The sequence below is a fragment of the Lissotriton vulgaris genome, chromosome 7 (genome assembly GCF_964263255.1).
Source record: "Lissotriton vulgaris chromosome 7, aLisVul1.2, whole genome shotgun sequence".
Classification (NCBI taxonomy): Eukaryota; Metazoa; Chordata; class Amphibia; order Caudata; family Salamandridae; genus Lissotriton; species Lissotriton vulgaris.
Genome location: NC_141695.1, coordinates 687,123,889 through 687,149,332, shown reverse-complemented (window position 1 = coordinate 687,149,332; position 25,444 = coordinate 687,123,889). Strand labels below are relative to the sequence as shown.

The window sequence follows — 25,444 nt, the reverse complement described above, 5'->3', positions numbered from 1 at the left end:
ATTCTGGTGCAGCCAACCCGTGTTTTGCCCACTAACTGGGTTGAAACCCTAAGGCTTTCTCAATGCTGTTATAAGAAAATGTGAGAAAATAGCCACGGTTGTTTTGTTAATGTGAATCTACACCCTGATAGTTGGTGCCACACTATAGGTGACTATACAGCACTTTTATGAAAGCACTGCACGCGTTTTGTAGATTTATCTTTAGACCAAGTGAGGGAGTGCTTGTGCAGTGTGAGTGATTGTGCTATCAGAAAGTGCAAGATAATCATTCTATTTCAGAATGGTGTGGACATGCACTGGCACATTGTGTTGACTTAAAGTTTCTGACAATGCTTTAAAGCAGCGATTTTGTAACCTTTTGACTTCTGTGGACCCCCACCAAATCACTATTGAAAGCTGGGGACCCTTGCCTAAATCATCATCATCATCATCAAAAGTGTTTATTTCGGTTTTACAGTACCATAAAAAAAAGCACATAGATCTTGCATGGCAATAGTCAGAATAAAAGGTACTGCAAGTTAAAATATTTCCTATACAGGCTCTTGATAGTTTAAAAAGAGATAACAATTAGGGTAAAAAGCTTATCACAAAGATACAATATGTACATAGTGCAAATACAAGCATATTTCAATATTTAAAAGATGCGTCCTAACATCAAAATTGAAATGGGAAGCAATCCAAGTATTTACAATCCAAAGTGCTAGTACGAAATACACGCCCATCTGTTCAGATCATTTGGGTTTCAATTCATTTACTTCCTTCAAGTCGATAAAGTCGATAGGGCCCTCCTTCTAATGGACCATAAATTACCCAGAAATGTTGCCGTTGCACAAAGAATGGTCTTGCATCTGACTTCAGAATACGTTGGGCTTCTTTATGACTATGTGTCCCTAAGTGTCTACATACTGGATAAGCCAGTTCCTTTTGGAGCTGGCGTAGGCGGAGCACACAAAAATATATGGCCTATTGTTTCTTTGAGGCAAGGGCAAGAAGGACAGCCTTTGGGCTGTGATATATTTGTCCTCCAGGTATTAATGAAAGCATTGATGGGAAGACAACCGTGTCTAAATTGAGTATATAATTTCCTATCTCCTGGCATTTTTATTAAATCAAGGAAGCTTTCTAACCGGCTGCTAGATTTAATATCAAAGGACAGGTCAGTTAAGCAGCCATGTCGTGTATTTATAAAGTTCTTCTGTACTACCCAAGCCCAAAACTGTAGTTTTAATATGTCCCTAGAGAATGTGGGAGGGCGACCTTCTAGCTCCTTAGGCACACCTATGTCCACCTGAATGGTATTTATGTTGCTGATCCACCCAATTTTATGATTTGTGTCCAGGGCAGAAACTTCATTAAAAGCAGCTGCATAGGACATCAGTTCTGGAGTTGTGACTAATCTGTGCCAAAAAAGCAAAGGACATAGGCTCATTAGATAATTGATAGACTTGACACCCATATTGAGTTTCAAGGTAAGGAGGGGAGTGCTCTGTGGGAGTAATAACAGGCTTCTAAGCAACATATTTTCTATTATCGAGAGGATATTAACTAAATAATTTCAGGGATATGAACCCTAAAACAAATACAAAAAACTGCAAAAACAAGTATATGTCAAACAAATACACAAATTGTGAAATATTCTATGCCGTTCACAAACAACAATTGGAATTCTAATTTGAATGGGAAGATTGAAGCTCTTCAGAATTTGGGTTTATTTTTTATAAGACAAACCTATATGATATGCCCCTCAGTACCACTATGTATTTTTTGCCTTTAATGCAGCCACTCTTTTTGTCAGTGTATGCTAGTGCTTCCATTGAGGCCAGTAATCATTCCTACATCTGGTTGATGTACTTGTGCTGTTCCTGCAAATTAAGCTAAGGAAATCGACTTAAGTTTTAGGCTCAGTTTCAACTTCATTCACAGAGCATTTAAAAAATTCCATTTTAGTTTTGTTATGTGTATATACTTCATCTATCCAGGGCCAGCTTTAGCACTGATGGCGCCCAGTGCAGCAATCTTTGTTTACACCCCCACAATGATCTTCTTTCCACGGAATTCCTCACTACCACCCAACATCAGTGCCCCATCCTCTCTTCATAGCTGCCCCTCTCTCACAATTATTTATTTGTTTTTGTTGCCCTACTCTTCCTAATAGAAGTTAGAGCAAGTCTCTCTCCCTCTCTCTCTCTCTCTCTCCCTCTCCCTCTCTCTCTCCCTCTCTCCCGCTCCCTCCCTCCCTCTCTCCCTCCGTACAAGTGTGTGAGTTACAGGGTGTATGAGTTGCATATCATCTATGCTGGTAGTAATTGAATGGTCTGGTTGGTTGCCCTAATAACAAGCATTGGCATAGCTAATAGGTCTCGCCTTTGGGGCCTTATAAGTATTTAGTTATGCAGCACAATATCCTTGGTGCAACAACATCAACTGTTGCATGGCTAAACACTTATAAGGTCCCAAAGGCGTGACCTATTGGCTATGCCAATGCTTGTTATGATTTGCCAAGAAGAACATTTTTACTCCCCCTTTTTAAAATGTTTAATGTAAGACAGTGTAGACCAGCTTTATTATTTCTGCAACAACTGAATAATCCGTTGGTCTTCTATGCTATGGCCTCTTATACATGGCAGATTATAAAAATTAAGAAAAGTGTGACGTTGGATCACGTCTAAATGAAATGCTGTTCTGAATATTTTAATGTTTTTATTCAGCAACATTTTTTACTGTGATGGTTTATTCTTTTATGTGATTTTATGTATTAAAGTACTTTTATGTTACTGAAGAGTAACAAATAAAGTTTTTTTACTGACTGACTGACTAATAGGAATCTAGCATTGTTCAAACAAATAACTAGGAAGCTGCCACATATGCTTTTGAAGGGCGACCACTTGCATAACAAATTCAACCGGTTTGATAACAAATGCTGGTGCATAAAGAGAGTGCTTCGACAAGCCTGAAAACAGCGCTGTAAATCACTTGATGCAGAGTACAAATTCATTCAGTTAAGACGTTAATATAAAGATTTGCTCAGTGTAAAAAAACGTACAATGCAGTAAACTTATCTGGGACAGTCTGATTTATGCAGCCTCTGAAAAAGATTCAAAGCGTTTTGGTCCCTCATTCCTTGGGGATGCTCAGATACTAAAACTATCAGGAAACACATTTTGGCCCACAAGAAAGGCTCAGGCACTTCTAGTAGCTTTATACTGTTATTACAAACAACTAACACTGAGCAGTAGCCCTTGAAAAGGGCGTAGAGTGTATTGGCTTTGAGTAAAGTGGCGCAGAGTTCAGTGGTGTGGTATGGAGTGGTGTAGAGAAGAGTGGCGCAGAGTTGAATAGAGTGTCGCAGACTGGAGTGGCATAGTGTAGACTGCTTCAGAGTAGAGTGATGTGGCATAGAGTGCAGTGGTACAGAGTAGGGTTTCGTAGCAGTGGTGCAGAGTAAATTAAAATGTCGTAGAGTGCAGTGGTGTAGGGTGGAGCGATGCAGAGTTCAGTGGTGTAGAGTGGCAGAGAGGACAGTGTTGCAGAGTATACTGTTGTGGAGTGCAGTGGTGTATAGTAGAGTGGTGTAGAGTGCAGTGGCACACAGTGCAGTGGCGCAGAGTACAGCGGCAAAGAGTGTAGTGGTGTAGAGTAGAGTGACATAGAGTGCAGTGACGCAGAGTAGAATACAGTGGCATAGAGTGCAGTGACAGAGTATAATGGCATAGACTGCAGTTCTGTAGAGTGAAATGGTGTAGAGTGACGTAGCGTGCAGTGGCGCAGAGTACAGTGGCATAAAGTAGAATGTTAAGTAATGTGCCATGAAGTGCAGTGGTAAAAAGTAGTTGGCATAGGTGCAGTAGTGTAGGGTACATTGATTTTGAGTAAAGTGGTGTAGAGTGCACAAGGGTAGTGCAGTGGTTTAGAGTACAGTGGCATAGCGTAGACTGCAGAGGCGTAGAGTGGTGCAGCGTATAGTGCAGTGGTGCAGTGGAGTAGCATAGAATGTAGTGGCATAGAGTGCAGTGGTGAAGAGTAGATTTTTTTAGAGTGAAGTGGATTGGTGCAGGTTAGAGCGCTGTGGCAATGAGTGGAGTGGTGCAACATTGATTGCAGTGGCGCAGAGTAGAGTGGTTAAAGTGCAGTGGCATAGAGTGCAGTGGCATAGAGTAGACTGTTTCAAAGTAGAGTGGAGTGGTGCAGGGTAGAGTGGAGTGGTATGGTGTAGAGAGCAATGTTGCAGAGTGGAGTGGCATAGAGTAGAGTAGTGTAGAGTGGAGTGGCCTAGAAAGGAGTACTGTAGATTGCAGAGGCGAAGAGTGCAGTGGTGCATAGTAGAGTGGGGTAGATTGCGCTGGTAGAGAGTAGAGTGGTGCACAGTAAATTACAGAGGTGTAGAGTGCATTGGCATAGAGTGCAGTAGAGGGAATAGAGTGCTGCAGAGTAGAGTGGCATAGAGTGTAGTGCAGGAGAGTAGAGTGTCATAGAGTGCAGTGGTGGAGAGTGGTGTAGCGTGCATTGATGTAGAGTGCAGTGGTGTATAGTGGTACAGAATAAAGTGACAGAGTGCAATGGTGTAGAGTAGAGTAGCAGAGTGTGCAGTGGCGTAGAGTATAGTTGCGTACAGTGCAGTGGTGCAGAGTAGAATGGCATAGAGTGCAGTGAGGGTATTTGTTTCGAGTAAAGTGGTGTAGAGTGCAGTGGCGCAGAGTGTAGTTGTGCAGAGTACAATAGTGTAGATTGCAATGGTTTGGAGTGGCATAGAGTGGAGTGGTGCAGACTAGAATAGAGTGGCATAGACCGGAGTGGTTTAGAGTAGAATCTTTCAGAGTAGAGTGAAGTAGCAAAGAGTGCAGTAGTAAAGAGTTAAGTTTCGTAGAGTGCAGTGGTGCAGAGTAGATTAAAGTGGATTGGCATAGAGTATAGCGAAGCAGAGTTCAGTGGCATAGAGTGGCAGAGAGTTCAGGGTTGCAGAATCTACTGTTGGAGAGTGCAGTGGTGTATAGTATAGTATAGTAGAGTGGCGTGGGGTGCATTGGTATAGAGTGCAGAAGCGCTGGGTATAGTGGTGTGGAATGCAGTGGCGCAGAGTAGAGTTGCATAGAGTGCAGTGGCGCAGATTAGAGTGATGGAGAGAGCAGTGGCATAGAGTACAGAGGTGCAAAGTAGAATGGAATGATGTAGAGTGCAGTGCCCCAGTGACAGAGTACAATGGTGTTGCTTGCAGTGGCATAGAGCATAGTGGCGTAGAGTGCATTGCTGCAGAGTAGATTGGCGTAGAGTGCATTACGTTTGAGTAAAGTGGTGTAGAGTGCCATGGCATATCGTGGTGCAGAGTAGAGTGGCACTGAGTGCAGTGACATAGAGTAGATTGTTTCAGAGTAGAGTGCAGTGGTGCAGTTTAGATAGAGTTGCTTAGAGGGGATTGGAATAAAGTGGAGTGGTACAGGTTATAGTGCCATGGCGTAGAGTTCAGTGTTACAGAGTAGGGTGGCATAGAGTGCAATGACGTGGAGTGTTGTAGAGTGCAATGGTACATAGTAGAGTAGTGTGAGGTAGAGTGCATTGGCATAGCTTAGAGTGGAGGGGTTCAGAGTAGAGGGGCACAGAGTGGAGTGGTGATCAGAATCTAGTGACGCGGAGTGGAGTGGTGCAGAGTAGAGTGCAGTGGCATGGAGTGGTGGAGAGGAGTGGGGTAACGTGGTGCAGAGTAGAGTGGAGTGGGGTAACGTGGAGTATACATGGTATGATAGGTAGCGTACTGCCATTACAGACAATACGTCTTCAATTGAAATTGCCATTACATGGGGCGTGGCTTGGACGGCAGGGAGAATGGCCGCCTAGTCTGTCTTCGCACTGCATGGGACCCAGATTTGTGGCGGAAACAAGGTGATAACAGACCCCGAAATTATGCCCTGTAGGAGATTCCAGCGACCACATTAACTGGCGCACAAGTTGTTACGATTGTATTCACGAAATACCTGGTAATAGCAGTCGGGCCTGAAGATCGATGATATGCCCGGATGAATCGCGGACTTCATGCTGAAGTGAGCTGAGGATACAACCGAGGATCCAGTCTACTAGCTTCTTCCACGACAGCCATTCCCTACAGAGGTGAGCACGAGCAACAAAGCAAGACACTGCGGCGATGCTTGGCTCAAGCTCCGCGAGGTCGTAAAGAACACTCTAAACGCAAGCTCTGTTTGCCTGACCTCAAAATGGCGCTCCCACGTATGCACGAGGACAATGAGTTTCTTCCTGCAGCCCAACACCCCATACTACAGCGCTGAGCAGAGCTTAATTTCAAAGGTGGTGCCCACATCTCCACAACTCTACCACATGGAGGTAAAGACCACATTCCAGGCGTGCGGAGAGGTCCCACTATCTCTCGCCGCTACCTGGTGTTAAGATGGCGATCTGCCTACCGGTTTCGATTTGTCCCAGGCGGGAAAATGGCCTGATAATATCATAACATCATAAACCCACCAATGAGTCACCACTAATATAGAGGCAAGTGTGTGCAAAAACATTGGCTCCCCCGATTTGAGTCTTCACCCACAGCGCACAAGTGCACAGCGCATAGCACACAAGCAGCTTCGTTGTTTACCATTGTTTACTGTGGTATACAATGCTCCGCCGAGTGTCCCATAAAGCTCAGGTGCCCGTGCATGTAATCTGATGGCAGCCCAGCTATAAATGTGAGTCCTGTCTTGTTGATGCCCTGCCGCTACCGGAGATCTAACAGCTGCCTATTCAAGGTCACATCAAGCCATGAGACGGACATTACTATTGATGAAGCCAGCCAGCCTAAACCGACACGTTATGTTCTGATGCAGTAGCACATCTTCACGGAAGACTTTCGCTATTACCTGCAGCCCGGTCACTACTACAATTGCTCCATCTACTTGGCACAAAGGGTGGGTACTAAGTGATCTACTACATCATACATCCTGCCGAAGATACGAACCCCCTGACTATTGAACACTATTGAACACTGTGTGTTGTGAAGCGCAAGGCTGCCAATAGATCTCCAGCCACTGAGACCAAGCCCGATTCTGCAGCCGGCTGCAGCTTGATCAAGACCTTCCTAACTACAGTATACCTACAAGCACCGATAACGGCGGACAGAGACTCCAAAAACACTAAGAAAGTGCGGCCAGAAACTTCCATCTCAGATTCGCCTATTAAGAACAGGGATGACGTTGCTGGCACTTTAGACATGATTCTGAAGAAGTTGGCCGCCGTGCACGACTTAGCAAAGTCAACGAAAAGTAACACCGACGCGATGCAACTTGAATTTACCGCGATCAGAGCAGACATGAACTCCTTAACTCTCCGCCTCGACGAAGCAGAGCAAAGAATTAGTGATGTCGAGGACAGGTCCTCAAACCGCGCTAAAATCACACAACATCTCCAAACTGCCACCAGCGACCTCAGACGCCAAGCCTCAGAATTGAAAGATCGCAACAGGAGGGGTGATGTGCGAATCTTTGGGGTCCCAGAAAATTCAGAAAAAGATGCTGATTCTTGTATATCATTTCTGGAAGCATGGATACCAGCGGTTACGGGGATAAAGTTCCAACATGGGCTGGAATTGGATAGAGCCCATAGATTGCCGACCTTCCCACAACGCTCGTCGAGAGACCCTCGACCTCTCGTATGCAAACCACTTAGATTCCAGCACGCAGAAGCCATCCTACAGTATGCCAGAAAAAACCACCATATCACATGGGAAGGTAACCAAATCACATTTACCCAGGATTACTCCAGAGAAACAGTGGAAACAAGGAAAGGTTTCCTGTCTCTTTGAGAGAAACTACGGTTGAAAGATATCCAGTTTTCGTTTGCAGGCCCAGCGAAATTCAGGATCAAAGACCATGGTCGTTCTCATTTTTTCACTAATCCACTAGATTTGTCATGCTACCTGAGTGACGAACCACAACATGAAATGGACACTTATAGTGGCCAGTCCAATAAAAGAAAAACGGACGCTCACGAAAAAGGCAGTCAGGATTGACTCTAGCTTAACTTCATCCACGATCTTTCTGACAGGTATGTCCAGGTGCTGATCTGTAAAATGTGAATGTGAATGACTCCGCCCCCTTAAGGGTTTATTCCAAGCGGTCTACCATTCCAGTATTATCATCTGGGCTTAAGACTCTCACTGCCTTTCAGAGACTTTACAGCCTCGACGATTGAACTCTGCATTATGTTGCATGTCAGATTTCAGTATGTCTTAAAAAGATCCTGTGCCGTGTAAGGAGAGATCCAACACTGCATTACATTGCACTGCTCGACTGACTCAACTGACACGTGCTTCTCACCGTCTATTGGTTCTAGAGAGGTCTAGAGAGTGCTAGTCGCCACTGTTAATTCACTTGACATGGAGCAATCCCACAGCATCCTCACGGCTCCTTGGCTAAGAGGTTGCTTCGCTTATTCCTCGGCAACCTAATTGCGCTAAATTGTTTGCATGTACAAGATTCCTCTTCTCGCAATATTTCTAAATACTATCTGTTAAAAAAGAGGGGTTCTTAGCTAAGAGGTTACGTCGCTTATCCCTCGGCGAGTTTAATGCTCCAAGTTGAATGTATGTATGTTGTATGTTGAATGTTGCTTCTTCTCGCAATGTTACCAAAGCTATCAGAATCAAAATGTTATCACACGATGTTTCAACTATCGTTTTATTACATATGTCCCTGTGCGACCGTAGACAGCACTGCTGTCGCAGCTCTTCAGTTCGAGTTTCAGGGAGGGGGTGAGGGGGTCCAAGAGGGGGGTGGGGGGGAGCATAGGGGGCCTGGTGGGGTGCTGGGTAAGTTGGGGGGGTTGGGGGGTTATGGGGTAGTAAATACAGAGGTTTCAGGATTATCTCTGCTATGTGCTACATTTTTCCTATTCTCTTTTCTCTGTCCTTCCCTTTCCTTCTTCTCCTACCCTTTCTCGTCTGTCTTTCACCACGATGTGTGCCACACGTTCAGGGTTTACCTTCTGCTTGCATCACCATCTATTGGGTTACATATCAAACACAATCTACCTATGAGAGTGAAAGCGAATCTCACAACTAAGGCCACATTCACTCAGATGTCGGGGAGACTCCCTACCACATTGAACATGTCCATGGCTACAGATAAGAGTTTAGCAGCCTCTCTGCATATAGTTTTAAACATCAAGGGGCTTAATCACCCGGTCAAGCGCAAACAAAAATTTTTGGGGATTATCTGGCCAAAACTAAAGGGGATATAATTCTCTTGCAGGAAACCAAATTATCTCAAACTGACGCTGATAATCTTAAACAACACTGGATCTCACTTACACTCTGTTCCCCTGCGACTCAAAAGAAAAGAGGGGTGATCACCCTGGTTGCTAAAAAATCTAACTTAGCCCTGGTATCACATTCGGTAGATTCCGAGGGTAGACTAAGCATTGCACACCTACAAAGAGACGAATACCATAACTATGTGGCAAATATTTATGGCCCTAATACAGACCTCCCTGAATTCTGGGAATATGTATCAAAAGAACTAGAAAGTATTCCGCAAATGAGCTACTGGTGGTTGGTGGGGATCTTAATCTACCGCTAGTTCCCTTGCTAGATAGACAATCCAAGAGTGTGTACCACCCCCGCTCTCATAACGCACTGAAACAACTGTGTGCTAAATTTACCCTACATGATTCGTGGCGCCTCCGACATCCGGATGGCCGTGACTATACTTTCTATTCCCCCCGCACAATTCTTATTCGAGAATAGATTACTTATTGATATCTGACCACATACACACCTTATCGACGAAACTGATATAGCCCCCATATTGGTGTCGGACCATGCATGTATCCATATGAAACTGGCGGGCTCACATTCACTTATCCCCCCGAGACGATGGCGCTTTAACAAAGAGATATTGTCGGTACCAGAGAACAAGAAAAGCATAGAACTGTCCATACGTGAATATTTTCAGATAAACTCGCAGCCAGAAACAGATCCCGGCTTAATTTGGGACGCGTTTAAGGCCACATTAAGGGGTTTGTTGATAGGTATCAGGGCTCGTATGAACAAAGAATTAAACTCCGAACTAGACTCTTTAGAAAAAACAATCAAGCAACTAGAGACACAACACTCCCTTGACTTGAACAATAAGGCAACCATTGACCGCTTGACTAATTTGAAATATAAATACGCCGTCCTCAGTAAACGTGCTGGAGTATGGATTAATAAATTCTAGGACTTAAGGCTTTGTGAGGGTAACAAAGCAGGGAAGCTTCTGGCTTCCTATCTTAAACACAAAAGGAAGCAATTCCATATAACATCTATTAGAGAACAATCCAATACCACCCAAACCAAACAGAAAGACATTCTACGCACATTCCAATCCTTCTATGAGGACCTTTATAAGAACAACAACCTATTCAACATAGAGGAGTGCAGTAAATATCTAAACTCAATTCAACTCCCACGTTTATCGGAGACCGACAAAGCCAAATTAGGGGCCCATTTGACACTGACGGAAATTTCTTCCGCCGTCAAAACACTAAAGAATAATAAAGCTCCGGGGCCTGACGGCTTCACTGCCAGTTTCTATAAGACCTTTGAAGAACAACTTAACCCACGACTCCTCAAACTGTTTCAATCCTTCTCACAATCAAACAGAATCACCTCCACGATGAGTGAGGCAACAATTATAGTGATACCTAAAGATGGGAAGGACCCATTACTTCCTAAGAATTACAGACCGATATCCCTCATAAATTTGGACTGCAAAATTTACGCGAAGGCCCTAGCATGCAGATTAAACACCGTCTTACCGTCCTGAATCAATAACTCACAGGTGGGGTTCCTAAAAAAACGTCTATCTAACGACAACACGAGACTCCTATGTCATGTGCTTGAGAAGTCAAAAATCTCAAATGCCCCCGCAGTAGCAATCACCCTGGATGCGGAAAAGGCATTTGACAGGGTGTCGTGGCCCTTTCTGCGCCAATGCATGCACCTATTTAATATGGGCGACACATTTATTGATATGGTCATGGCATTATACGCCTCCCCTTCGGCGAGGATTGCCATTAACAGTTCGCTATCTGAGCCATTTCTTCTTGAACAAGGAACTAGACAGGGTTGTCCCTTATCTCCCGCTCTATTTCTTCTGGCGTTGGAACCTCTCCTACGCGACATACAACAAAACATCGCTATTAGTGGCATTGCCTTCGGCGATAGGAATGTAAAAATCGCTGCTTACGCAGACGATATATTGATAGTCACTGAGAGACCTGATACCTCTATAGCCGCACTGATGGACTCTATAGAATCCTACTCTAAACATTCAGGCTGTAAACTGAACCGTGATAAATCGGAAGTGAAACCTCTCAACATTTTCACCAATAAGGATTCATTAGGCTCATCAGGTTTAGTCTGGCCAAAAAACTACATCAAGTATTTAGGAATAGAATTTGGCAGTTCGATTATCGAGACCCTACGGCACAATGAAAACCTGACTCTCGAAAAAATAAAAACTCACCTAGACGGCTGGTCACCCCGCTTCTTCACTTGGTGGGGCAGGCTAGAGACGATGAGGATGATGATTACACCGCTAGTAAATTACCTAATCACCATGCTCCCCTTGAAGTTGTCCCAAGAGTTTCACAATAAATTAGATAAAATTATTAACTTCATCTGGAAAGGAAAAAAAGCACGTATCAGTCTTCGGAAATTGAGGTTAGATAAATCTATTGGTGGAGTCAATCTGCCAGACTTTAAGAGATATCAAATAGCCTTTTTAGCAAAACAAGGGTCCTATTGGCTGTCCCCCCCCGTGGACTACTCACCGGTGTGGCTAGACGTTGAAAAAGCTTTCCTGGATGGCATCCCACCCATCTCGGTCCTATCAATGAGAGCGAACCAGATCCCATGTTCGAAACCCATATTTATCAACATCAAAATAGCTTTACTTAGAATAGATCAAATGCTGGACACGTCGATAAGAAGATCTAGATGGGAAGCGATCTGGAGAAACCCCACAATCACATACAAAGGTAAACCACTGTTCAACCAAGCCTGGATTAAAAAGGGAATTTTTTCTCCCACCAGCTTTACAATAACGGCTACCCTTTGCCCTTCACAAGAATCCAATCGAACTTTGGGATCGATAATTCTGACTTCTACATATTCCTTAATGTAAAAACAGCCACTGTAAAAGCGTGATTAACGTCCAATCAACCAGCTCTTCCGACATTCCTCTCCTCCTTAAATAGAAATGGTCACCAGGTCTCTAGGTTGTACAAACTACTGAGCCCGCAGTCCTCCAAATTGAATGTCAAATCAACGCAGTTTTGGTCGTCGATCGCCTCATTCTCCATCTCTGAGCTGGAGTGGTCAATGGCGTGGAGATCTTGCATAAGCCATAAAATTAGCCCTACATTATCGCAAGCCAAGTTCTGGCTCAAGCATAGAGTCTTCTGGACGCCAGCTCACCTATACGCACATAAACTCTGCCCTGACGCATTTTGCTGGAACTGCAAGAGATATAAAATAGCCTTTTTAGCGAAACAAGGGTCCTATTGGCTGTCCCCCCCAGTGGACTACTCACCGGTGTGGCTAGACATTGAAAAAGCTCTCCTGGATGGCATCCCTCCCATCTCGGTCCTATCAATGAGAGCGAACCAGATCCCATGTTCGAAACCCATATTTATCAACACCAAAATAGCTTTACTTAGAATAGATAAAATGCTGGACACGTCGATAAGATGATCTAGATGGAAAGCAATCTGGAGAAACCCCACAATCACATACAAAGGTAAACCACTGTTCAACCGAGCCTGGATTAAAAAGAGATTTTTTTCCCCCACCAGCTTTACGATAACGGCTACCCTTTGCCCTTCACAAGAATCCAATCAAACTTTGGGATCGATAATTCCGACTTCTACATATTCCTTAATGTAAAAACAGCCATTACAAAAGCGGGATTAACGCCCAATCAACCAGCTCTTCCGACATTCCTCTCCTCCTTAAATAGAATTGGTCACCAGGTCTCTAGGTTGTACAAACTACTGAGCCCGCAGTCCTCCAAATTGAATGTCAAATCAACGCAGTTATGGTCGTCGATAGCCTCATTCTCCATCTCTGAGCTGGAGTGGTCCATGGCGTGGAGATCTTGCATGAGCCATAAAATTAGACCTACATTATCACAAGTTCTGGCTCATGCATAGATTCTTCTGGACGCCAGCTCGTCTATACGCACTTAAACTCTGCCCTGACGCATTTTGCTGGAACTGCAAGCATGCGGAAAGGGATCTAGACCATCTCATTCTCCAATGCGACTGCGTCTCAGCCTTTTGGGATAGGGTTTTTGACTTCATCCACAAAGTATTTAATATCGCACCAACCAAAGGACTTCCCTATCTTGTTTTCGGCTTTGCGAAGGAAACCCAAATCCCTGACATGGACAGGGCCCTTCTAGACCTTCTTCTCAAGGCGGCTGTGAAGGTCGTCCTAAACAATTGGAAAGACACCAAAAAGGCAAGTTATGCATGCTGGTTAAACTGGGTGATTAACCTCCGAGGAGCAGATAACATCACTCTACAACACTCCCCAGGGCGCCCCTCACAAAGGAAACTTTGGAACTCACTGGATATCTACTTTAAAACCCATAAACCTCCGTGAACCGTCCTTGCTCTTCATACTTTTCCATAGTTCCCAGGTGCCCGGTATATCTTGATTAGCACGCCACCCCCGACCTGAACTGTTCTGCCGCATCGTGGTGTACCAACTTAGCGCCGCCTCTTCTTCCCATCTTCTCGTGTTTAACCTTTGCTTTCTCTCTGCTGCTCCCCTCTTCTTCCCACTAGCTGGTTCTTTCTTCTTTTCCCCTCCTCTTGACTCCTATCCTCTCGGGAGTCTATCTCAGAAAGACTCTATGGATGACAGTAGTATATTCCTCAAGACCAATCCGAATGCTGTGAACACCATCGTGGGACCTTACTAATGCTTTTCTTTGCCACGTCATGTCATCTGCTCTTGTCTTTGATTAATGTATGGTCATTTACACTGGTAAATTGTACATAGCTATTTCTGATCTGTATGTTTTACAAACCTGAAATTTCCAATAAAAACCTTTGAAATCAATAAAAAGAAAAAGAAATTGCCATTACATTTGCACTCACATATAGTTCTACTGATAAAAGTACACAGCCCACAAACACGGTGTGGAAATGTCATCATCCAATGTATTGACTTGATTGTCAGGACAGTTCATGCACAAGCATTTACATTTTGTTGTGTGCTAGAAAAAAAATAACATTATACAGCCTTTTTCAAGGAGAACCCCAGTGGCCAGCATGATTGTCACATAAATCCCCTCACCTTGGAGACAGAGAAAGAAAAATAATCACCATGCTCCCTGGAAGACACAGCCTGCCATTTGACCTCTGTCTTTGAAAGCTCATCAAATGTGACAAGATAAGAATGACATTTAAAGGCTTTTTTTACAGAGAGCGAGACAGTGGAAGAATACAATAAACAAGGTTTGGGTAACAGGAGTGACAAACCCAAGCTGGACAGCCTAATGCAAATAAAGCAGGCAAATAGAAAGCTAGAAAATGTGAGTTACAAACCACAAAGCCAATGATAAGCAACGGGGGGGGGGGGGGGAATGCATTCATAGGTCAACTTTCTGAATGTCCCCAAATGTCTTTAGCAAACCAGACAGTTGCGATGTCTGGTAGGATGCGACCTAAAAACAAGCATCAGCTATCATCATGGTCTGTGATGGTTAGCCAAACCTTTTTGATGGTGTAGACTGCTGAATCCCAGCTGTCAAACCCCCATCTCTGTCCCTGACTCTAAATACAGTCTGGTAAGTGTGCGTTTGGTGGGATGCAAGCCCCATTGATTTGTGGGGACCCCCTTGTCCTATCAGAAAACTGTATCAGCAGTCTAAAGTAGTTGCTCCTTTCTTCAAGCATCTGCAAAAGCTAGTTCCAGCGCATCCATAATTGCAGTGTACCATAGACACTACAGAAAATACCTTATAATAATGTTATGCGAGGCTAAAATGCAAGTTTTAAAAACATTCTGCATGCTGTTTTATAGAGAATCAAAACATGTGGGTTTTCAAAATGTACTTTTCCAGCGTTTGACATCTCGCTAATAAAAACACTTTTGTATTCTTTAGCTCTTTTCTAGAGACAGCCTTACCTGTGTTCTCTAAGACCTAGAATATACAATACTAATACAGACATTAGATCAGCCCATTGCTTTAATTTTATGGCTATCTTGCCAATTTATCTGCTTGCTTATTTGGTGGTTTTCTTACTCTACTTCTGTCTGTCGCCTGAACATAGCTTCTTTACCATTTTTTTTATTGGATGACTTGTATTCTCCCTCTGCTTGCACTCAGGGTACTACAGGTTTATTTTGCTTTCAGCACTCCATAGATTAGCTAATGTGTTTGTGCTCTCTCTCCCCACCCTCATTAGAGATGCAAAGGAAGGCGTTGGGGAAAAAGAGTGCTAACATGCGATTATGCATGTTAGCACCCTCCTGTAAATAGGGCGATAGTTTTATCTCTGCTTTTTAAGCCAAAAAAAGCGGCGATAAAGCCCTTGTAAATATGCCCCGTGGTCTTTTTCCATAACGTTATTCAACATCGAGCACCGGCAAAGCCAAATGGTTAACTCGTGCCTTTCAAAGGAATGACCTACTGGCTTTGCCAGCACTTGTGTATTTTAGCAGTTTATTCATGATTCCATTTGAAAAACCATGTAAACTGTAAATACCAAACATTACAATACAATCTATAACACATTAAATAATCATATTAATATTTGTTTACATTTCAAAATGGTCCAGCAATGACAGAAACACCGGCTTCCCATGTGAATGTATGTACATGCACAGTCATAGCAAATTATCTCAATGTGAATACTATCTACGCTGAAAAAAAAGATAACACTTTAAAATGAAAAACAGTGTCAAAGATTGTCTCAGTCTGTCATCCACTTGACAGCAAAAACTCTACAATTCACAGCACTTTTGGCAATTAACTCAACTTGCAAGATTTATGTTACTTCACCAAAAGAGAATGTTGAAACATCTAGAGAATATGCAAATACTGCCTTATAGGTACTAAGAATGCATTTTATTTTTCAGGTAACAAATTTGAGGATTAGACAAGTGTGTAATTTCAAGAGAAAATGGGTATGTATACATAATTTCAAAATTTACAAAATCCTGTGATGATATACTGCTAATCGTATATTTCTCTTTATTTTTAGATTTCATGAAACTTCCCCTGGACCAATGGGACGAAGGTCATGTTAGTACTTGGTTGCAGTCAATTGGAATAAAACAAGCATACATACAGAAGTTACATCAAGAGGAAGTTGATGGTCGTGTTGTGAGAAAAGTAGATGAATCTTTTCTGAGCAGAATGGGCATGAGAAAAGGACCAATCAAGCTGCTTTTTGAAGAAAGAAATAAACTTCTAGAAAATCTGCAAATCAATGCTCAGTCAGATTTCCAGAAAGCACCTTCAGAAGTTTTTCAAACTGAACCTCATGAGAGGCACACGAGAAATTGGGAGAAAAAAGACAGTTCTATTTCAAAGAATGTTTTAAAACCTATTGAATATCAATACAATGATACTCAGGCTAGTGGGACCAAAGATATCCAAAACAGTTTTGACCTTCCTTCAGCATCACATGCAGATATTCAAAACAAGGATGAACAGTATAAGAAACAACACGTAGGTTCACAAGTGAATGACAGTGTTGATGAAAAAGTGAAAACTGCAACAAAATCTTTAACGTTTGCCAAATTTCGACCATTTGGAAAAGATGACATTACATTTAAGTATGTGAAAAATACAGTCCTCGCTCTACCTGAAACTGGAATAATAGATATGATTACCCCTTGCCATGAATACAAATCATTTTTGAATGCTGCTCAATTTGATACCAGAACCAAAAAGTCAAAATTTGCAAATGAGATTTTTCGTTTTGGTTCTGCATGTATGAATGTTCGTACAAATGGCACAATACATTTTGGTGTAGTGGACAGCATAGAACATAAGGAGTTTAAGCATGGACAAATTATTGGTTTTCCAGTAAATGACAGGAGCAATTATGTTGATGCTTTGGATTTAACTGAAAATTGTTTTGCCACAGAACTGGCTGGAGTCCAGAAAAAGTACATGAAGTAGAAAGTACTTTCTATCAAGGGGGAAAAGTAAGCTGGAACAACTTTTGGCTTGCTGACAAAAAGATATGTGGAGATGTTATTGAGCGAGAGGCATGCAAAGAGGTCCATGATATTTTAAATGACGTTTTGCACCCAGGAAAAATTAAGCTTTCAATAGCCAGAATAAAAATATTTCATCAGCCAGGAAGTGGTGGTAGTACTGTTGCACGTCAGGTTCTCTGGAAAAACAGAAAGGAGTTAAGATGTGCAGTAGTAAAGACATCATTCTCATTCACAACAGTAAGTGAACACGCTGTTAAATTCAGAGAATATGAAGAAAAAGATAGCAGGCACTGCCTCACAGTCCTCCTCCTTGTTGAAGACTGTGACGAAGAGTATCTAGATGATTTACGTCATGACCTAGGAGATGCAATGGCGTACAAAAATGTTAATCCTTTGAAGCCATGTTTTATCATAATGAGCTGTAAAAGGTCTAATGTGCCTGAAAAGCTTTGTAGAGCTTCTCCACTTGAAACAGTTGCAGTCACTCATAAATTAACAGATGAGGAAAAACAACAGTTTGCCAGTAAGCGTACTCAACTTGAACAGCAGTTTAACTGCAAGCCAGAATTTATCTTAACTTTTGTTTTAATGAGCCAAGAATTTAATGAACAGTATGTGAAGAACTTTGTAAAAAACTTATAGCAGGGAATTGATCACTCCTCTCTTGTAACAAGTCTGATTCGGTATGTTGCGCTTCTGAATTCCTATGTACAAAATTCATACATTTCATTATCACACTGTGAGGCTTTTTTGGGAATTGGTGCATACACAACAGATGAGAAAGACAGAGTAAGAACGTATAATTTTAAAAACAGTTTAAGTGAGCAAGCAAGACTCATTTTCATTGAATTGCGAGAAACTACCACCTGGCTCTCATCAATTCATATTATACACCCCCTTGTTGCTAAGCAAATTTTATATCAACTTTCAGGAAATAGGCATCAGAGTCAAATTGCTATGGATCTTCTGCAAGAAAAGGTTCTTTTTAATCATCGATTTGGACGGGAAGAATTTATGAAGCTAATCAGAGATTTATTTCTCCGACGATACAGAAAAAGTAAAGGTGACAACGTGGACAGCTTTTTCTCTCCGCTTATCGAGCATATTTGTGATACTGAAAAGAACCTTGAAGCAGCCATTACTTTGTTGCAAGCAGCTTATGAATGCCTGGGGAAAGATCCATTTGTTGCTCAGCAGCTTGCCAGACTACATTACACAAATGGAAAGTTTAAAGGTGCTCAGTACTGGGCAGAGGTTGCCAAATCTCATCTGCCGCGAGATTCATTCATATTAGACACAGAAGGTCAAGTGTACAGAAAAAAGTTTCATGCTGCCATAGAAGACAAGCATTTGCAATGCAATAGGTCTCGCAGTTGTGAGAGTTTGAGCTATTGGCATTTTAAATGACAGTGCCTTTTATTTATGTATTGGTTTTTAAAACATAAATAAAAGGCATTGTCATTTACAAAGCCAATAACTTAAACTCTCTCAAATGCGAGACCTATTGCATTGCATAGTGTTTGAGCAATTGGTATTGTAAATGACACATTTTTTATTTATGTGTTGGTTTTGAAAATAGCGAAATTGATAGCTTTGTCATTTACAATGCCAATAGTTATAACTTTCGCAAATGTGACACCTATTGCATTTGTAATGCAATATGTGTTGTATTTACGTGACTTACATTTATTAATATTACAAATAACAATGGCTTTTATTTTTTTTTATAATTAATACTTAAATAAAAGTTATTGCAATTTATAATGGCAATAGCTTAACCTTTTGTAAATAACTTTTGTGAAGATTATGGCCAGTGTATTTTATTGTGACGAAAATCCAAGAACAGAAGTGAAATATTCACATCTTTTTGTGACATTTGTAATAAAGCTTGAAACATTGAGAGAACATATTTGAACCAGTTGCTGTTGAATGGTTGCACAGGTTGATGCTGTGGTGGGGCTGAGTGATGTTGTGGTGGCGAACAAGTGATGCTGTGGCGTTCAGTGATGCTGTTGTAGCGCATAGTGATGTTGTGGTGCCCCTGAGTGATGCTGTGGTGGTGCTGAGTGATGCTGTATTCTATGCTATGTTTTATTTTGCTATCCTATGTTTTGTTTTGTTATGCTATGCTATGTTTTGCTATCCTATGCTTTGATTTGTTATGCTATGCTGTGTTTTGTTATACTATGCGATGTTTTGCTATGCTTTGTTATGCTATGCTATGTTTTGTTATGCTGTTATGCTTTGTTGTTTTTTGCTATGTTTTGTTATGCTGTATAGTGTTTTGTTATGCTATGTTTTGTTATGTTTTGCTATGTTTTGTTATGCTATGCTATGTTTTGTTTTGCTATGCTATGTTTTGCTATCCTGGTGTGTGGTTGTGTGTGTGTGGGGGGTTGTGTGTGTGTGGTTGCGTGTGTGTGTGTGTGGTTGTGTGTGTGTGGGGGGGTTGTGTGTGTGTGGGGGGTTGTGTGTGTGTTGGGGGGTTGTGTGTGTGTTGGGGGGTTGTGTGTGTTGGGGGGGTTGTGTGTGTTGGGGGGATGTGTGTGTTGGGGGTTGTGTGTGTTGGGGGTTGTGTGTGTTGGGGGGTTGTGTGTGCTGGGGGTTGTGTGTGTTGGGGGGTTGTGTGTGTTGGGGGGTTGTGTGTGTTGGGGGGTTGTGTGTGTTGGGGGGTTGTGTGTGGGGGGTTGTGTGTGTGTGGGGTTGTGTGTGTGTGGGGTTGTGTGTGTGAGAGGTTGTGTGTGTGAGAGGTTGTGTGTGTGAGAGGTTGTGTGTGTGAGAGGTTGTGTGTGTGAGAGGTTGTGTGTGTGTGTGTGTGTGTGTGGGTATGTGTCTGTGGTTGAATGTGTGTGTGGCAAAACCATGCAGAAATTGCTTAAACAAAGGTAAGCCGCTCACCTCTGTCTCCTACCTGTAATCCATTCCACGGGACAACATTTCTTTATTTAAAACCACCTTTTAGCGTCAGCGCCAAGTAAAATATTTTAATATTGAGTCACTGGACATTGCACTATTAATTATCGACCAGGTATTGCTTTATATACATTAGACGGAGTTGAAACGTGTGAGGAGCCACGGCACATTATTGGCTGCACCCCACAGCTGCCGGAAGGAAGGAAGTAGGGCTTTGGAAATGAACAGATGTGACGAGATTCACTTCGGCAGCTGTCTGTGGACAATTAAAGGAGACCCTGCGGCTTTCACAGAGAGGAAGACTGTCCGGTCTGCAGCACGAGGTTTTACGACAACTTGCCTTTGATCCTGCAGTTTTATCACAGAGGGAGCTGCCGTGAGGACACAACAGGCGGTGAGTTTAGAAGTTAAGTGCATGGGCACTGAATGGCAGCAGAGTGGGGCTGCGACATCCGGAGGCCTGCACGAAGCCTCCACAACATTGCTGTCTATGTTAAATACACTCATGGCGGGCCGCGATGCAGTTGCTATTGTCCACTTGGGAGGTGGAGGAGACCCCTTTGTCTATGCTGTGCCCCCTCTCTGTCCCAGTAACACTTGTGCAGTGAGCCAACGGGAAGAAGAGGGGCAGCCGGCATGTAAAGATAGCCCTGAAAATGTAATAGAATTATGTGTCTGGCTCGCCTGTGGCTCTGAAAGCCACTGCAAAGACGGCTTCTATTCAGAGAAGGGGCGAAGGACCTGGGAAATTGACGAATTTGTAGGGGACTGGGAAGTTTAGTGTACTCAACTGCAATAAAAAACAAGTAATTTTTCAGAACACTGCTACAATGTTTTAAGTATTATAAAAAGAACGAGGGTGGTTTCAACAAAAGAGGCATTTTTTCTGAACATCACTAAGATTAAAAAAACAAGTATTAAGCAAAGAACTGTGAAAGCCGAACACAGTTCTGTTATCTTTCACAGGCATTAAATAAAACCAAGCGCGCACACTAAGAACTGTAAAAGATGAAGACAATTCGGGCGCCATTAAAGAAAACAAACACACGCGCAAAAAAATGTTAAAGCAATAAGCAATTTGGGTTTGTTTCACCGCCACGTAAAAAAAAATGTTAAAGCAGTAAGCAGTTCGGGTTTGTTTCATCGCCACAAATTTTTTTTAAAGCAGTAAGCAGTTCGGGTTTGTTTCACCGCCATCTAAAAAGCTTTGTTAACGTAAAGTGCTTTGTGAACGTTGTTGTCTGCCTACAAGTATTAAGCAAAGAACTGTGAAAGCTGAACACAGTTCTGAGCCTGCATTTGTTGGGAACGTTATGGCACTGGTACAAACAAAGCCACGGAATAACTGTGTGATCGCTGGCAGTTGTGCCAAGTTAGGCCACACACAAAGTGAAGGAAAACAAATGATCACAAATACTGCTCTTTCCAGTCTGCGGGCAGCTGGGACATGTGGCTGCAGACGAGGGAAAGCCACCGACAATTAATCCTGTGAATTGTTTCGGCCTTTCATCCACTTAGCGTCAGTTAAATTGAAGGAATGGCTCATAGAAAACAAAAGAACGAGTATTTGAGCGTAAACAAGACGGCATGGAAAAGGCGCAATGCGTGGGCAGAGAGGAGCCAGTAAGAACGCGCGGCAAAGATGAAAGTCAACTCGAGCGACCATATGGAGAGGGAGGGGGTGGGCTGCCTGGTGATTTTAATGCGTGTGGCAACAGAGAGAGAGCGCGGCGCGCGCGCACGATGTTGTGGTGTCTGAGACCAAATGGAAGCTCTTAAAACAAGTTGGCATGTTTTCATTACAGAGGAAACCGAAAGCAGCTCTCAGGACTGGGCTGCGACTGAGGGCGGGGGCTGCCCGCGCATGCGCGCTCTTTGCTGGAGAGGGAGCCCCGGCGCTAAGGCAGCTGAAGTCCCGGGTCCTGTCCCGAGTGACCACCAGCGCTGTTGAGCTCCCACGCCGAGACACACCCAATGGCTGCCGAGGGAGAGAGGGACACGGACGAATCAGAAAGAGCACGGTGAGTGGGAGGGGGTGTTGTATCTGTGTGTGTGTGTGTGTGTGCGCGCCCGTGAGTGGTGGGGTTGCGTGCGTGGCTGGGTGGGTGGGGGGGGGGTGTGCGTGTGTGGCTGTGTGTGCATGCGCTTGTATGTGCCTGCGTCTGTGTGTGTGCCTGCCTGCGTGTGTGCCTGACTGCGTGTTTAGGTGAGAATCAGAGGCAGGGAATGTGCACGGCGCCGGCTGGGCGTGCGCGCCCACGAGGTGAAATCGCCGATGGAAAGCGGGTGCACATTCCCTGTCTCAGATTCATCGGAACACGCCAACAACAGTTGTCTTCGCAGACAAAGCAGGCTCCGCCTGCTTTTAGGTCTGCTCGCCCTAAAAAAGGAGAGGGGAAGGTTCTTACTGCTGCTGAATCCACAGAAATCATAGAGATTGCCCTTAAAGCAATGGAATGTTTCAGGGCTTCAGAAAAGGCTTCAAAGTCAGAGGTGGACTGCATGAACAACAGTGGTTATTTTGGAGAGGTTAATGTTGGATGTAGGCTGTTGCAACTGCTTTCCTCAGTAGAGCCATTCAACAGAAACAAAGAGAGAGAACATAGACTAAAAAAACGGAGTGGAGCTAGTGACTTGATAGATTATCTCAATGAAGATCATATTCCAGAAGACATAAGAGAGCCATGGCACAAACTCCATGGCCGTCTGAAGGGATTGCGACAGAACATCTATAACGCCCTCGAATGGATTTCCGAAGATTTTCAGACTGATAAAAATGATGACGAAGAACAAAACAATAAAGAGGATGATGCAGTTCATGATCCAAGAAAATGGTTCATCAGGAAATCCAAAGTGTGTGCAAGATTCTTCAGTTTAGACTTCCTTTCACAGAGAAAGAATATAGGGTTTGAATCTCAAGCTTATCTAACACCCCTTGTCAGACGCATGAACATTTACACATTTGGTGGTGGGGATTTCACTAGGATTCTTTCAATGCTCTCAGATTCAAAGGACAACAGATCAGTCCAAAAACTTGAACAAATCATCAGCCTGTACCCAGGAGATCCACAAAAAGACAGTCTTGATGACAATGATCTTATTAATTACATATTATCTCATATTACACTTGCATGTCTTTCACCCATGTCTTCGAAACTCATAACATTTCCAAAACTAAGAGAACTTAGCAAGAGCTTTTTAAGAAAAAGAAAGATGCCTATTCCAGTGCACATTATTTGCTTTCATTACTCTACTGGCCTGACGAAGCAGAAGACAGAGACGCAAGTCCAGAAAAAGACACAATTTTGATATCGGCCCTTCAAACGCTGAAACGTCTGTATGAAATAAAATTAAAAAATGTTCCCTCAAGAAAAAAAAGAATATATACACACTTTTTCCTTGGAAATGGAAATGGGTTAAACAGGGCTGTACACAAAAGCAAGATTGAAAAGTGGCTTAGCGGCCCGTTATTTGAAAGGCGATTAAAATGGCTAAATGGAGATGTATGGAAAGCAGAAACAGTTACAAAAGTTTTCAAAAGAGTAAAAGGGTGGACAGAAGATAGAAAAGTATTTGTTCATGGCCACTGCCAAAAGAATATTATTCCCATTGTCCCCTTGCATTTTGCTTCAGTGCCTCATGGAAATAAAAATGTAACATTTTATCTGGGATTTTCATTTAATGGACTAGTTGCATTTGACATACAAGTTACAAAGTAAAAATATGTTCCTAAAGTGAACAAGAAGTGTACCCTTGTCCTTTATCAAAGCTCTCTCTAGACACGCTCTCTTACCTTCTAACCATTGTCAATGACTTCCTTACTAAAGGCATCTTCCCTGAAGCTCTCAAAGCCACCAGATCCTCCTACTCCTATGAAACCTACACTAGAACCTGATGGCCTTGCCAACTACTGGCCCATCACTCACCTATCATTCATCAGCAAGTTCATTGAAAAAGCAGTCTATGTACAACTCCATGACCATCAGTGCTAGCCATCCCCTGCCCGACTACCAGTCTGGTCTCTGATCAAGCTGCAGCACGAAGACCATTACCTTACACATCGTAGTTGATGCCTTCTTAACCACAGATGAAAATGACGCTGCTTCCTGATACTGTTGGACATCTCAGCTGCCTTCGACACACTTGACCATCTCACCATCATACACACCCTGAATTCTAAAATGGTATTCACCGGTAATGTCCTTCACTAGTTCTCCTCCTACACTTCTAACAAACACTAGCTTGTTCATATGGGCACTCACTGGCCCCAAAAGACTATGACATCAAGGAACTCTTTTTGTTTCATAGATATTTTGAGTTTGTAGGATTTTTAGGTGTTGGCTGACCTGAAGCCCTAATATTGTAGTCTTCCCCATGGAACCTACCCTATCAACGGCTGCTCAGACCCATTGAAACTCTTAATGTTTGGTATCTTCATACTCAAGAGACCCTGAGGAACATAGCTGTAGGTCAGGGCTTAGCAGAGACATGCTCTTGCATGTGGAACATTGGACAGAATTGTCATTTTGCATGAAAAAATGCTGAAAATCTGACAATCGTCATATTAAGCGCATGTTCCTGGTAAGCAATTAGTGTGAGGGAGATATGCCACCCAATGATAGAAGCTTGGAATTTGAAGATTTTTAAGATATATGGTTGACTTTCTATTCCTCGTAGGTGATATCTACAAAAAAACGAATAGGTACCCCAAAATGGGATTTCGATTTGAATTGCTTTTGAAATTTCATGACTGCACCACAACTGTCTGTCTGTGGGCATCCTACACCCACTGACCACCCCCGCATTTCTTCTACCGACTCATGGGAAACAGCTGTCAGTCAATACTTGGCAGGGATTTGTTCCTTTGTGCCTGGGCGCAATTGACATGTATTGGGGTAAAATGTTTAACATCTGAAAGAGGGATGTCTGGCTTACACCAGTACATACTCTGGGTTGCGCAGAATTAGAAAATGTATAGTTTTTAGGTCCCTTACACAGCGGTCTTGTTGAAACACCATTGTCTACTTGACCAATACTTACTGTGGGGTTTTGTTCAGCCAATAGTTTACAATTGGTTGCAGCTCTTTTATCCAGGCCAGACATGTTCTAAGCCTAGTCATTAAATCCATTAATATGTTGTTGTTGTTGTTGTTGTAAGGTCTCTTGTGGGAAACATCTTAACTCCAGAGAAAGTAGAGCCTACAATTCTTCAGTAATGGAATGTATACAATGTAGAGTATACGTTTCTCAATATAAGTATATCACCAAGTGGGAGGGGGTAGAACAACATAATTCATTTAGTGTCTGAGCAAG

General features: G+C 42.9%; 1 protein-coding gene across 1 annotated transcript; it reads left to right on the top strand.

Moving 5' to 3' along the window:
- The first annotated feature begins 16,253 nt into the window (after positions 1 to 16,253).
- Positions 16,254 to 24,403, top strand: LOC147702257 (sterile alpha motif domain-containing protein 9-like). The gene is given in 4 exon segments (XM_086928770.1): positions 16,254 to 17,147; positions 17,150 to 18,560; positions 22,515 to 23,354; positions 23,357 to 24,403. Coding segments are annotated over 4 exon segments (3,636 nt in total). The 5' UTR covers positions 16,254 to 16,256; the 3' UTR covers positions 23,851 to 24,403.
- Positions 24,404 to 25,444: the final 1,041 nt, after the last annotated feature.